The 16,733-nt window shown below is 43.0% G+C and overlaps 1 protein-coding gene across 1 annotated transcript in view; it reads left to right on the forward strand.

Moving 5' to 3' along the window:
* LOC136572026 (G protein-activated inward rectifier potassium channel 4-like) overlaps positions 1–15,593 on the forward strand; it is a 190,481-nt gene extending 174,888 nt beyond the window's left edge. The window contains exons 2-3 of the mRNA XM_066572644.1: positions 837–1,793; positions 14,662–15,593. Coding sequence (XP_066428741.1) covers positions 857–1,793; positions 14,662–14,981 — 1,257 coding nt within the window. The 5' untranslated portion in view covers positions 837–856 and the 3' untranslated portion in view covers positions 14,982–15,593. The remainder of the gene's footprint in view (positions 1–836; positions 1,794–14,661) is intronic.
* Positions 15,594–16,733: the final 1,140 nt, after the last annotated feature.

A 16,733-nucleotide genomic window follows, 5' to 3' on the forward strand; every position in this document is an offset into this window, starting at 1 on the left:
TTTAAGTTTTTAAAAATAGAAAAATATTGTAAAAACTATATATATATATAAAACTGTAATTGTACTCACCAACACAAAAAAGTTCATGTCATTTTCACTGCACTGTAAACACTGTAAAAACCATAGCATCAGTCCTCATGTCCACGGGGAAAATCGGGCCCGCTACGGATTCTACATGGAGAATCTGCAGTGGGTCCCTCCTGCCCCGCGGACATGAGCGCTGAAAATAAGAATAAATGACAATAAACTCACCTCCCATCCGCTCCGTTTCTTCTCTTCGCGGCAGCGTCATCTTCTCTCGTCGCGACCGGATCTTCATTCTTCGGCTCGGCGGATGTGCAGGATGACGTCGGTGACGTGCCCCGCGCATGCGCCGGGCTGAAGCAAAATGATCCGGCCGCGGCTGAGAGAGGATGGCGCGGCGCCGAAGAGAAGAACCGGAGCGTGTAAGTAAAATATGATTTTTGTGTCCCGCGGATCCGGACGGCTTCCATAGGCTTCAATAGAAGCCCGCGAGAGCCGTCCCCGCGGGAGACCCGCATGAAAATGGAGCATGGTCCAGATTTTTTCATGCTCCATTTTTTTTAAAATCACTTTTATTGACGATCCGCGGGTACTTATCTACCCGCGGGTGGTCAATGCATCCCTATGGGGTGCGGATCCGCGCGCGGGAGAAGAGTTAAAATCCGCTGCGGATTTTAATTCTTCTTTTCCCCGTGGACATGAGCCCTTAGGGTAAGCCCTCACAGTTCTTTAATTACAAGTGAATGTTCTATGACTAATGGAAAGTTACGCTGTGATGTGTATGTAACCGTAAGGCGCTTGTGTCTTTCCAGGTTGAGAGTAATAGAGCTCAATGGATCCCACAGGCAGGATGAACTCATGCAAGTTTATGGACCAGGACATTGAAAGTCGAGGGATTAAGTTGCCCAAACAAGCACAGAACCCTTCGGTGGTGCCAACCAACCGAACCATGATGATGGCAGAACCGGAGAAGAGACGGAGGCAGAGATATGTAGAGAAAGATGGGAAATGTAACGTTCACCATGGAAACGTCCGGGAAACGTACCGCTATCTGACAGACATATTCACCACCTTAGTGGACCTAAAGTGGAGATTTAATCTTCTAGTCTTTACCATGGTCTACACCATCACATGGATTTTCTTTGGATTCATTTGGTGGCTCATTGCCTACATCCGTGGAGACTTAGACCACATTGAGGATGCATCTTGGACGCCATGTGTGGATAAGTTGAATGGTTTTGTATCTGCTTTCCTTTTCTCCATAGAGACAGAAACCACAATAGGTTATGGATATAGGGTCATAACGGACAAATGCCCAGAGGGAATCGTTCTTCTGCTGGTCCAAGCCATCCTCGGCTCCATAGTCAATGCCTTCATGGTGGGCTGCATGTTTGTAAAGATCTCCCAGCCAAAGAAACGGGCAGAGACCCTCATGTTTTCCAATATGGCCGTCGTCTCTGTGAGGGACGGGAAGCTATGTTTGATGTTTAGAGTGGGAGACCTGAGAAACTCACACATTGTGGAGGCATCTATCAGAGCCAAGCTGATCAAGTCCAAACAAACTAAAGAGGGAGAGTTTATACCCCTCAATCAAACAGATTTAAATGTAGGATTTGACACTGGAGACGATCGCCTCTTCCTGGTTTCTCCTCTTATTATTTGTCATGAGTTTAACGAGCAAAGTCCATTCTGGGAGATTTCCAAGGAACAGCTGGGAAAGGAAGAGTTTGAGATTGTGGTCATTCTGGAAGGAATGGTGGAGGCTACAGGTAAGCTTTATAGTATCCAGCCAATGTATGATGGTCTAGACCAGTGGCTACTTTTTCAGCCATGGAGCCCTTTTTGAAGCAAAAGTTTCTTTTGGAGCCCAAAGCAGGACAGAGGGCGTGTTCAAGGGGGTTAGGAATAATATCAACCCCACAGTAGTCTTAGTAGTAATAGTGACCCCTACAGTAGTCCAACTAGTAATAGTGCGCCCCACAGTAGCCCCAGTAGTAATATTAACCCAACAGTAGCCCGAGTAGTAATATTAACACCACAGTAGCCCCAGTAATATTATCCCTCTCAGTAATATTAACCCCACAGTAGCCCCAGTAGTAATAATAACCCCACAGTAGCCCCAGTAATATTAACCTCACAGTAGCCCCAGTAGTAATAATAACCCCATAGTAACCCCAGTAATAATACTACCCCCCTCAGTAATATTAACCCCACTGTAGCCCCAGTAGTGATAATAACCCCACAGTAGCCCCAGTAATAATGTTAACACAGAGTATCCCCAGTAATATTAACCCCCTCAGTAATATTAACCACACTGTAGGTAGCACGAGTAATAATAGCCTCACAACTAGAGATGAGCGAACGTGTTCTTCCGAGCTTGATATTCGTGCGAATATTAGGGTGTTCGGTATGTTCGTTATCCGTAACGAACACCATGCGGTGTCCGGGTTACTTAAACTTTCTTCCCTGAGACGTTAGCGCTTTTTTTTGGCCAATATAAAGACAGGGAAGGCATTACAACTTCCCCCTGCAACGTTTAAGCCCTATACCACCCCCCTGCTGTGAGTGGCTGGGGAGATAAGGTGTCCGCCTGATATGAAAGTCTGCCCCTCCCGCGGTTCGCTATGGATGCATTCTATATGCGCTCAATGGGGCCAGCGGCAGCAGCGCTGACCCCATTGAGAACATATAGAAGACAAATCCTTCTTCTCTGGCACAGCTGTAACAGCTGTAGCAGAGAAGAACGATGTTTGCCCATTGAATTCAATGGAGCGGCAATACAGCATGTTCCACTGAATGCAATGGGCTGCCGGCGATCGCAGGATGAATGGTCGGAAAGGGGTTAAATATATAACCCCTTTCCTGCAATTCATCCAGAAATGTGTTACACTAAAAATATATACCGGCGTATAAGGCGACGGGGCGTATAAGACGACCCCCCAACTGTCACCTTATACGCCGGTAATACAGTGGAGCAAAGAATAAAAATCATTACTTACGTTTTTAGATGATCTGCGGCGCTCCTGCAGGCTGTCACTCCCTCCTAATCCACGGCAGAGTATTGCTTTCTCCACGAAAGACTTTAAATCCCTGCCTCCAGAAGCACACGTGCCTTCAGCCAATCACAGCCAATGACAATGATGTCATTGAATGGCTGTGATTGGCTGTGTTTCTGGAGGCGGGGATTTCAAGGCTTGAAATCCCCGCCTCCAGAAACACAGCCAATCACAGCCATTCAATGACATCATTGTCATTGGCTGTGATTGGCTGAAGGCACGTGTCTTTCTGGAGGCAGGGATTTAAAGCCTTTCATAGAGAAAGCTTGTCTGCCGTGGATTAGGAGGGAGTGACAGCCTGCAGGAGCGCCGCAGATCATCTAAAAACGTAAGTAATGCTTTTTATTCTTTGCTCCACTGTATTGCCGGCGTATAAGGTGACAGTTGGGGGGTCGTCTTATACGCCCGGTCGCCTTATACGCCGGTATATATTTTTAGTGTAACACATTTCTGGATGAATTGCAGGAAAGGGGTTATATATTTAACCCCTTTCCGACCATTCATCCTGCGATCGCGGGCAGCCCATTGCATTCAGTGGAACATGCTGTATTGCCGCTCCATTGAATTCAATGGGCAAACATCGTTCTTCTCTGCTACAGCTGTTACAGCTGTGCCAGAGGAGGACGATCTTTATGCTGACAGTGGGGGGGGGGGGGGCACTCTTGCCGCTATTGTGGCTTAATAGTGGGACCTGTGAACTTGAGATGCAGCCCACCATGTAGCCCCTCGCCTGCCCTATCCGTCACTGTGTCATTCCCATCACTTTCTTGAATTGCCCAGATTTTCACACATGAAAACCTTAGCGAGCATCGGCGAAATACAAAAATGCTCTGGTCGCCCATTGACTTCAATGGGGTTCGTTGTTCGAAACGAACCCTCGAGCATCGCGGGAAGTTCGTTCCGAATAACGAACACCCGAACATTTTGGTGTTCGCTCATCTCTACTCACAACCCATATACTTACCTCTTCCTTGTAGTCAGCACCGCTCTTCCTTTTTTAGGCGCTGATCCCGGGTGCACACTGACGTCAGTGTGTGATCCCAAAACATTTCTTCCCTTGTCCTCTCCTGTGGAACTGAGGAAGAGAAGACTCAAAGGAGGAGGATTCTGGGTGCGCACTGATGTCAGATTGTGCACCGGGATCAGCATCGCTACGTGATTTCCAACTGGAAAGCCGTGGTACCTCAGATGGTAATCACTACAGTGGTGAGCAGCTGACGGCACGCGTGCTGGCAGAGAGGGTGCTGTGTGCCTTCTCCGCGATGCGTGCCATAGGTTTGCCACCACGTTTCGGTAGGAGCCCCTGACTGTCACTGGCGGAGCCCCAAGAGCTCCGCGAGCACAGTTTAGGAACCGCTGGTCTAGACCAAATGTTTCCTTTGAGCCATCTCTCATGATGTACAGTATGTGCAGGCTAATCCCCTAAAAAGGATGGGGTGAGATTTATTTTAAGGATTCTGAAGTTGAATACTGCTTTTCCAATGACCCTGTGGGAGCTGAAGATGGTATTAGTGGCCATTTCATAGAATCATACAATGGTAGAGTTGGAAGGCACTTCCAGGGTCATCGGGTCCAACCTCTGCTCAATGCAGGATTCACTAAATCATCCCAGATATATGTCTGTCCAACCTTTGTTTGAACACTTCCATTGAAGGAGAACTCACAACCTCCCGTGGCAACCTGTTCCACTCATTGATCACCCTCACTGTCTAATATCTAATCTGTGTCTCCTCCCTTTCAGTTTCATCCCATTCCTTCTAGTCCTTCCTTGTGCAGATGAGAATAGGGCTAAACCCCTTTGCACTGTGACCGCCCTTCAGATATTTGTAGACAGCTATTAAGTCTCCTCTCAGCCTTCTTTTTTGCAAGCCAAACATTTCAAGATCCTTTAAACGTTCCTCATAGGAGATAATTTGCTGACCGCTCACCATCCTGGTAACTCTTCTCTGAACTTGCTCCAGTTTGTCGATATCTTTTTTACATTGGGATGCCCAGAACTGGAGACAGTATTCCAGATGAGGTCTGACTAAGAAAGAGTAGAGGGGGATAATTACCTCACATGATATAGAATTTATGACTCTATGCTACAGATCATAGAGGCAGTGATCATGGTATCCTTGAATTTTGGATAAAAAGGGGAGGAAGACCTGAGAAAACTCAGACCTCAAGGTTGGATTTCAGAAAGGCAGATTTTAATGAACTCAGAAAGAGGATAGGAAAAATCTAATGGCTGGATGTTCTTAAGGACAGAAATGTCCAAGAAGGTTGGGAAATATTGTGACATGAGATTCTCAAAGCACAAACGTTAACAATCCCTAAAAGAAGGAAGAATGGGAAGCGTTTAATGAAACCAGGATGGATAAACATAGAATTTGCACACGTTAAAAACGAAAAAAAAAATATGTTGATCAAATGGAAAGAGGGGGTAATATCTAAAGAAGAATATAATGCGGTCTGCAGAAACTGTAGGGGAAGTGTCAGAAAAGCTAAAGCTAATAATGAGTTGAGGCTTGCAAAAGAAGCCAAAAGCAATAAAAAAGGATTATGTCAAAAGAAAATTCAAAGATGCTATAGGATGCTTACAGTATGAAAATGGTGAATTGGTTAAGAATGGTGTTGAGAAGGCCGAGCTTTTAAATTCCTATTTTATATCTGTTTTCTCTCAGAAAGTAGATGGAACATCAACTGATCTTCCCTGTGCTATTGGGGGAATTAAAGAATGCAGGCCATCTATAAGCAGAGAGACGGTGACAGAACACATAGCTAACTTAAATGAATTTAAGTCTGAATGTCCAGATGAATTACATCCTAGGATACTAAAGGAAGCAGCAGAGGTAATTGCTGAACCACTCGCCGTGATCTTTAAAAATTCCGGGAGAAAAGGAGAGGTCCCAGAAGATTGGAAAAAGGCAAATGTTGCCCCTATCTTCAAGAAAAGGAAACTACAGGCCTGTGAGCCTGACTTCTATAACGGGAAAGACCATTTAACAAAAAGTACTTGGATAAAAATGGAGTAATTAACCAGAGCCAGCATGGGTTTGTGACAAACAAGTCACGTCAGACCAATCTAATTTCCCTCTATGACAGAATCACCGACTGGGTTGATCATGGAAATGCGGTGGATATAGTTTATCTTGACTTTAGTAAAGCATTTGACAAAGTATCTCATACTATACTTATTGAAAAAATGACTAAATAGGGGATTGACAAGAAAACTGTTAGGTGGATTCACAACTGGCTGAGTGATCATACAAGTGGGGTACCACAAGGCTCTGTCCTAGGCCCAGTGATGTTAAACATTTCTTTAAATGATCTGGAGGAAGGAATTGCTGGAAAACTGATCAACTTTGCAAATGACACAAACCTAGGAGGGATAGCTAACACTAGAGAAGAGAGAGTATTCAAAAAGATCTAGAAAAGCTTGCACAGTGGGCGGCAACTAACAGAATGGTATTTAACAAGAAGAAATGCAAAGTCCTACATCTGGGCAAGAAAAATGAAAAAATCACATACAGAATGGGAAGAATTGGGCTAAGCAGCAGCACATGTGAAAAATACTTGGGTATACTAATAGATCATAGACTGAACATGAGTCAACAATGTGATGCAGCAGCCAAAAAGGCAAACACAATTCTGGGATGTATTAAGAGAAGCATAGAGTCTAGATGACGTGAGGTAATTATCCCCCTCTACTCTTCCTTAGTCAGACTTCATCTGGAATACTCTCTCCAGTTCTGGGCACCCCACTTTACAAAAGACATAGACAAACTGAAGCAAGTTCAGAGAAGAGTTACCAAGATGGTGAGCAGTCTGTAAATCATGTCTTATGAGGAACGGTTAAAGCATCTGGGAATGTTTGGCTTACAAAAAAGAAAACTTAATAGCTGTCTACAAATATCTGAAGGGCTGTCACAGTGCAGAGGGATCAGCCTAATTTTAATTTGCACAAGGAAAGACTAGAAGCAATTGGATGAAACTGAAAGGGAGGAGACACAGATTAGATATTAGAAAAAACTGAGGGTGATCAATGAGTGGAGCAGGTTACCACAGGAGGTGGTGAGTTCTCTTTCAATGGGAGTCTTCAAACAGAGACTGTACAAACATCTGCCTGGGATGATTTAGTGAATCCTGCACTGAGCAGGGGGTTGGACCCGATGACCCTGGGGTCGCTTCCAACTCTACCAGTCTGAATCTGTGATCATTTACATCATCTGTCCTTATTTGGAAACTTTAACCCATAGATACAAACTTTTCTTTTCACTGATTATCTGACATATATGTAAACATGTTTCCATATTATTTGATTCTAATTATGGGTACATATTTGTAATCCTAATGTACCTCAGCTGCCCAACACATGCAAAAGTTTAGCTTTCAAACATACTTAACAACTGGACTGCCAAATTATAATGAACAACCTGGTTAAATGAGTATTAATTATGGTGATACAGCCCCCCAGGTACAAGCATATAGCCATTATCATACTGCTCACCAGAAACATGAATATAACCCTTATCATACTGCTCCACAAGTACAAGAATATAAGAATTATCACATTGCCCCCAGATAGAAGAATATGACCATTATAGCTATTATAATACTGCGTCAATGTACAAGAATATAACTACTTTAATACCGCCTCCTATGTACAAGAATATAACTACTATACTATTGACCCCTATGTACAAGAATAAAACTACTATAATACTGCCCCCTATGTGCAAGAATATTACTACTATAATACTGCTCCTATATACAAGAATATATCCACTATAATACCGCCCCCTATGTACAAGAATATAAGTACTATAATACTGCCTCCTATGTACAAGAAGATAACTGCTATGATACTGCCTCCTATGCACAAGAATATAACTGCTATAATACTGCCTCCTATGCACAAGACTATAACTGCTATAATACTGCCCTCTATGTACAAGAATATAACTACTGTAATACTGCCCTCTATGTACAAGATTATAACTACTATAATACTGCCTCCTATGTACAAGAATATAACTACAAAAATACTGCTACTATGTACAAGAATATAACTACTGTAATGTTGCTTCCTATGTACAAGAATATAACTACTATAATACTGCCCCCCATGTACAAGGCGATACCTAGTATAATACTGTCCCTATGTACAATAATAGAACTACTATATTACTGCCTCCTATATACAAGATTATAACTACTATAATACTGCCTCCTATGTACAAGAATATAACTACTATAATACTGCCCCCTATGCACAAGAATATTACTACTATAATACTGCCCTCTATGTACAAGAATATAACTACTATAATACTGCCCCTATGTACAAGAATATTACTACTATAATACTGCTGCTTATGTACCAGAATATAACTACTATAATACTGCCCCCTATGTACAAGTATATAACCACTATAATACTGCCCCTATGTAAAAGAATACAACTACTATAATACTGCCTCCTATGTACAAAAGTATAACTACTATAATACTGCTCCCTATGTACAAAAATATAACTACTATAATGCTGCTCCTATGTGCAAGAATATAACTACTATAATACTGCCCCCTATGTACAGAAATATAACTACTATAATACTACCCCCTATGTGCTAGAATATAACCACTATAATACTGTCCCCTATGTAAAAGAATGCAACTACTTTAATACTGCCTCCTATGTACAAAAGTATAACTACTATAATACTGCTCCCTATGTACAAGATTATAACTACTATAATACTGCCTCCTATGTACAAGAATATAACTACTATAATACTGCCCCTATGTAAAATAATACAACTACTATAATAGTGCCCCAATGTACAAAAGTATAACTATTATAATACTGACCCCCTATGAAGAAGAATATAACTACTATAATACTGCCCCTATGTAGAAAAATATAACTACTATAATACTGCTCATATGAACAAGAATATAACTACTATAATACTGCTCCTATGTACAAGAATATAACTGCTATAATACTGCCCCCTATGTACAAGAATATAACTACCATAATACTCCCCGCTATGTACAAGATTATAACTACTATAATACTGACCCCCTATGAAGAATATAATTACTATAATACTGCCCCCTATGAAGAAGAATATAACTACTTTAATACTGTTCTCTATGCACAAGAATATAACTACTATAATACTGCCTCCTATGTACAAGAATATAACTACTATAATACTGCCTCCTATATACAAGAATATAATTACTATAATACTGCCTCCTATGTGCAAGAATATAACTACTATAATACTACCCCCTATGTACAAGCATATAACTACTATAATACTGCCTCCTATATACAAGAATATAATTACTATAATACTGCCTCCTATGTGCAAGAATATAACTACTATAATACTACCCCCTATGTACAAGCATATAACTACTATAATACTGCCTCTATGTACAAGAATATAACTACTATAATACTGCCCCTATGTACAAGAATATAACTACTATAATACTGCCCCTATGTACAAGAATATAACTACTATAATACTACCCCCTATGTACAAGCATATAACTACTGTAATACTGCCCCCTATGTACAAGGATATAACTACTATAATACTGCCCCCTATGTACAAGAATATAACTACTATAATACTGTCCCCTTCTGTACAAGAATATAGCTACTATAATACTGCCTCCTATGTACAAGAAAATAACTACTATAATACTGCCCCCTATGTACCAGGATATAACTACTATAATACTGCCCCTATGTAGAAGAATATAACTACTATAATACTGCCCCTTATGTACAAGAATATAACTCCTATAATACTGTCCCCCTATGTACAAGAATATAACTACTATAATACTTCCCCCTATATACAGGAATATAGCTACTATAATACTGCCTCCTATGTACAAGAATATAACTACTATAATACTGTCCCCCTATGTACAAGAAAATAACTACTATAATACTGCCCCCTATGTAGAAGAATATAACTACTATAATACTGCCCCTTATGTACAAGAATATAACTACTATAATACTGCTCCCTATATACAAACATGTAGCTACTATAATACTGCCTCCTATGTACAAGAATATAACTACTATAATACTTTCCCCCTATGTACAAGAATATAACTACTATAATACTGCCCCCTATGTACAAGAATATAACTACTATAATACTGCCCCCTATGTACAAGAATATAACTACTATAATACTGTCCCCTATGTACAAGAATATAACTACTATAATACTGCCTCCTATGTACCAGAATAGAACTACTATAATACTGCCCCCTATGTGCTAGAATATAACTACTATAATACTGCCCCCTATGTACAAGAACATAACTACTATAATACTGCCCCCTATGTACAAGAATATAACTACTAGAATACTGCTCCCTATGTACAAGAATATAACTACTATAATACTGCCCCCCTATGTACAGGAATAGAACTACTATAATACTTCCTTCTATGTACAAGAATATAACTACTATAATACTGCCCCTATGTACAAGAAAATAACTACTATAATACCGCCCCCTATGTACAAGAATATAACTACTATAATACCGCCCCCTATGTACAAGAATATAACTACTATAATACCGCCCCCCTATGTACAAGAATATAACTACTATAATACTGCCCCCTATATAAAAGAATATAACTACTATAATACTGCCCCTATGTACCAGAATATAACTACTATAATACTGCTCCTATGTACAAGAATATAACTACTATAATACTGCCCCCTATGTACAAGAATATAACTATTATAATACTGCCCCCTATGTACAAGCATATAACTACTATAATACTGCCCCCTATGTACAAGAATATAACTACTATAATACTGCCCCCTATGTACAAGAATATAACTACTATAATACTGCCCCTATGTACAAGAATATAATTACTATAATACTGCTCCTATGTACAAGAATATAACTACTATAATACTGCCCCCTATGTACAAGAATATAACTACTATAATACTGCCCCCTATGTACAAGAATATAACTACTATAATACTGCCCCTATGTACAAGAATATAACTACTATAATACTGCCCCCTATGTACAAGAATATAACTACTATAATACTGCCTCCTATGTACAAGAATATAACTACTATAATACTGCCTCCTATGTACAAGAATATAACTACTATAATACTGCTCCTATGTACAAGAATATAACTACTATAATACTGCCCCCTATGTACAAGAATATAACTACTATAATACTGCCTCCTATGTACAAGAATATAACTACTATAATACTGCCCCCTATGTACAAGAATATAACTACTATAATACTGCCCCTATGTACAAGAATATAACTACTATAATACTGCCTCCTATGTACAAGACTATGTATCTGACCGGTTTGGGGATATGTACTGCATATCTGTTACCCCACTTATAACACTCATTTCTATAGCTCGTTAGTTGGCGCTGTGCTCTGTGCTATGGTGAATGCTCTCCAGTAAGTCGGCTTTAGGTAAGTCATCCGGCCCCATCACTCATTGCTTCCTATGTAGCAGGTACTCCTTTTATCTGTACGCGGAGCCCACTCATCTAATTTCCAACCTGCACTTATAGCCGGCAGTGGGGGCGGCACAACTTAGTAACTTGGACAGAACGTACTGGGGATGTGGGAAGCCGGCGATTTCTGATTACTGTAGTCATTACATAATAATTACCCTTAATTACCCGCCATTCTTTTGTCCTCGCGATTGCAGTGCGCCTACAATTACCTCTTTATTCCTCTAATCCGTCTCTCCTGTGTTGTGTGGGGATCTTGGAGACGTCTTGACCCTCATACAACACATTAGGGGGGCTCTGCTTATTGGGCACTGTAGCTGGCATCATTATAGGAGCAGCACGTACTGCATGTACCTGTGTTACCCCGATCGCTGGGCAGTATGGGCATATTCATAGTGATTTATTAACCCTTTATTAAATTGCATTCTGTTGAGCTGCACATATCTACCGCTTCCACTGCTCAGACCCGAAACATACACTGCACAGTGCCTCAAATAACAGACAGTGAGTATCGCCATCTAGTGGTCTTTCTTGGAGATGAAGCTAGACACTACATTCCTTATGCTATACTGCCCCCAGGTGTGCAGCATGGAAACTGCAAGTCAATATGCCTTATAACTCAATGTATCTAAGCTGTCTGAAGCAAAGCACCCCCTACATCCACGTCCAGGTAGTGCAGCCAGTGTTTCTTCAACTTTGAACTTGCAAACTGCTTCCAACTGTATCTGTAGGGACAATCAGAGCCTTCGCTGTTGTTCTGTATCCTTTTCCTTATTTGTACAAGACAACGATCTCTTCTGTCAACTTTTTGGACCATATTCTGGACTTTGGCCTCATGCACACGGGCAGAATTCTGCTGCAGAATCCAGGGCGGGTGTCCGCCTTCGGGGTCCACAGCAAATACCACCCATAGCATGCTATGGAAAAGTGATTCTTCACGCACACGAATGGAAACAAATTGCGGATTCTGCTCGCGGAGGGAAAATCGCAGCTCCATTTTCCTGCTGTGTCCACACGGATGGCTTCCATTGAAGTCAATGGAAGCTGTCCGGTCTGCGGCCCTTCCGCTATTGACATTGCAGATGAGCCACGGATTCCGCGGGAAAAGCAGGAGCCGTGCGGATCATCCGCAGTACAGAGAAGTAGGAGAATGACAGGTATGCAGGGTTGCCAGCCATGGTTAGGGCCGGATTCCACAGCCAGAATCTGGACGTGCCCTGTGCATGTACTCTTAAACCATATTACTAACATGCAATCCAACATCTAGCCAGTCCAGGTATTTGATGTGTTTTATCTCAAGCACACCTGGTGCAACTAATGAAGCTCTTAATTAGCTGCATCAGGTGTCCTTAAGACAACAGCTGATTTATGAATGTGCACTCTGTTGGGTTGAATTTGGAGAAATCACTTGTTATATTAGTTGTGTTCAGCCATTTAAATTGTTCTTTGCTTTCTTTTATTCTTGCAAACAGCTGAGAGTTTGTAGATCTGGCAAATAAACCTAATTTGCAAAGTGTTGAATAATTTTAACTGCAATGTATATACCCCTGGGGTATATATGGCACAGGCTGGAAACCTAGGGTATAATGAACTAGCAATGTTGAGGGACAAATACGGTAGGAAGTTAGTAGATATTATGATATTTTACACAATAATTGTACAAATTTACTGTTACAGATTGAACATAACTTTGTATAAACCCGCCTTGTGTGGTGATAAATCACAGATAAAAGCCGCACTTAGGCTTCTTTCACATGAGCGCATATCGGCCGACCGTTCTCACAGCCAGTCGATATACGCTATGTTGGGAGTGAAAAATCTGGTGAACGGGCGCACAAATCAAACGTTTGTTCGCCCGTTCATATAGCCCGGTGAGGCCGGCGCAAACGCGCCGAGCTCACCAGGCCATCGCCCATTTCCCCTTCTTTCCCCATTGCAGTCTCCTCTCTCATTCCTCCCCGCTCGTTCTGTGCAATGAGAGGGGGCTGGACGGGGGCGAAGCTAAACACCGGTCCACCCCACCTCCTTCCATTGATGGCTATGGACAAGGGGCAGGAAGAGGGCGAGTACTTAGCTTCACTTCAGGGAAGTAGCCACGGCGAAGGATCAGGGAGAGTTTCCCATTGTTTTGGTTGCTCTGCTGTGCCAGCCCCATTGAAAACAATGGACAAGGCGTTCTGAGGGAACACCCAAAGTTAGGGCATGCCACAATTTTTTCCCACATTCAAAAGAATGGGAATCATATGCCTGCGAGATTTTCTCGGCCGTGTGAAAACAGCCTAACTGATAGAGTGATATGAGAGCAGACACAGACTCCATATCCCAGCAGCATGCATAGGAGCAGAATACTATACGGGGGAGGGGCAACATACTGATGAACAACCCCTCACACTCCTACCAAACATTGGGGGCTGCTTAGTATTATACCTGCACATTCTATGACCGGCAGATCTCTGTAAAGGCGGGAGTCATGGTTATTGTAGCATATATGAAAGGTTGTCATAGCGCCACCCCTTTTGCTTTCATAAATGAAAGTAGTTCTCCATTTTGTACAAGTTATTAGAAGTGTCCCTTGTTAATAAGTTGCTCACAAAGTATCCCCCTCCTGGGACCCCCAGCTGTAATCTGTAGGGACACTTGGCAGTAAGTGCTTAATCTCTCTGCAGTGCCCCCACAGGGTAAATTAAGTATTACGCACTGATCCTCCAGAAAGACACAATTTCTGTAAGTGCTCTCCACTCTATCCAAGAGATGAGGATCCTGAATCTTGGACCCCCCTCTATTATTAACAGGGTACAGAAAATGTTTTATTGTAGACCAAGAACCCCTTTGAGTCAGAATGGTCACTAGAAAGTCCTTTCTTTATGGTGCCAAGTCACAAAGAGGACCCGTCTCCCAATATATGCAGGATCTGCATGTTACCAAACCTTTTAGTGTTGTTGGTCAAGGGGGCGGGGCCTTGACTTCAGAAAATAATGTTTTCTTGGATTCACTTTTGTAACTTCTTTCTTTCCTTGATGTTATAGGGATGACGTGTCAAGCTCGCAGCTCTTACGTGGAAACCGAGGTGCTCTGGGGTCACCGCTTCATGCCGGTCCTCACGCTGGAAGAAGGCTTCTATGAAGTGGACTACGATACCTTCCATAACACGGACGAAACGCCGACCCCTACCTGCACCGCAAAAGAGCTGGCGGAGCTCAGCGAGAAGGGCGACGGGCTCAACTCCACCAATAGTAAAGGCAACCAGACCGCCACAAGTGACTTACAGGAAGGGTCAGAGGTCGAGAACGTTCCGGTGATCTCCAATGGAGATGTGGGTAAAATAAAGATGGACGGTTGTGAGTGAGGATCATACTAAAAACAAAATGGGAAATATTCGCCAGCAATAGATGGACGGGCGAGAAGGTGATAATAACAACGACCTGCAGCGTAGCCACATACAGTCATTACACTGCACACGGTCTGCCCAGATGAGGCGGCCATCATACCGGCTAGAACACTATTCATCAGGGCTCTAGGACCCGGTGACTTCACAAAGTCCGAGCCTCTTGGATATGGAGGAGTAGAACAGACGGGACCCTCTGCAGTGCAGAGATCAGAAGACTTCCCCTTTAAATAATAGTCCTCTCTCCTATTGGCCACTTCTTAATGACCACCTGTAATGAGGCCAGAACTGCTTGCACTGCTCCGATAACCCGACTGCTACAATGTGACTGGACATCAAATCATTCATCCCCTCTTCACTGCCGTTCATGAGCCAAGGAAAGCTGGATGGCGGCCACAGCGATTGTTTACAAACGTCTACTAAAACTTGTAGTAATCTGACCACTCAGTGAGTCAGTCAATATGGCCACCATTATTACAGCCCTCACTGGGCCCAGCAAGGGCATGCTATACCATGTCCACTTCACAGCATCACTAGGCTGATTTACCATTCAGCAACTGCTGCGGGGAAAGGCGGCCATATTGTTTATCACCCTGCAGACTTCTTGTTCACGAGTCTTGGAAAGCTGGGTGACATCTGGAATGGTAGCCATAAAGAGATGACCACAAGCTTAGTATTCTGCCTCCAGGGCGTTTACCGAATGAGACTTTTAGGTAATTAAGAGGTTAAAGGGCGAGTCCAGGACTTTTAGGCTGGGTTCACACAGGGCGGAATTTCCGTAAAATTTCCGTGCTCGAGGGCCCATTTACATGGCTGTAGGCGTTTTACGTGCGCTCGCCGGCCCTGTAAAAACGCCTGAACGGCAAAGGGTCCGGAGCATATACGCCAAGGCCGTGGGGTCTGGAGAGACATTCCCCCTTCCCGGATCACCTCCTCTCTCCTCCCCTCCGGCCGCTTGCAATGGGAGGGGGCGGAACTAAGCTCCTTGTCCACAGCCAGCAGTGGGAGGGGCGGAGCTTAGCTCCGTTCCACCCCCTCCAATTGTAAACAGCAGCAAAGGGCTGCAATGAGAATCTATGCGGCTGCCGCCTCCGGTGTGCAAAGCGCCCGGTCGGGCACTTTTACGCCACGGAAATACGCCCCTGTGTACTGATGGATTGTAAGCCAATGCATCAGAGGGGCAGCGCATATATCTGCCGGGCGTGAAAACCTGGTCGATATACGCCCGTGTGAATAAGCCCTAATACAGCAAAGTGGACAAGATTTGTGAAAATCCCGTCCACACGCTGTGGCCAAGCCGCTTCAAAACTGACATGCGGCGCAGAAATCAAAGCTGCGGCATGTTAATTGTTTCGCTGTTTCAGTGGCGACCTCTCTCCTCTCTATGGGAAGAGCTGACCGCTTGAAAAACCACACCAAATCCCGTGGGACTTCAAGCTGCAGAAATCTCCCGCTGCGGACAGTCAGCAAGTTTTCCGTCCTGTGTGAGCCCAGCCTTACTATTGATGATGCTTCTGCAGGATAAAACAGCAATAATTGATTGGCAGGTGTCCACCACTTGGGCTCTGTCTGTATTTCAGTGGCCCAGTTTGGTAATGCAGGCACAGCTGCCATTGAATTCAATGCAATACCAAACCGGGCCGCTGCAATGTTAACAGCCCAGGGTTACCCTCACTGACAGCATGCTCAGCGATCAACGGATTGGTAGGGATC

This window comes from Eleutherodactylus coqui, chromosome 6 (genome assembly GCF_035609145.1).
Source record: "Eleutherodactylus coqui strain aEleCoq1 chromosome 6, aEleCoq1.hap1, whole genome shotgun sequence".
Taxonomy (NCBI): Eukaryota; Metazoa; Chordata; class Amphibia; order Anura; family Eleutherodactylidae; genus Eleutherodactylus; species Eleutherodactylus coqui.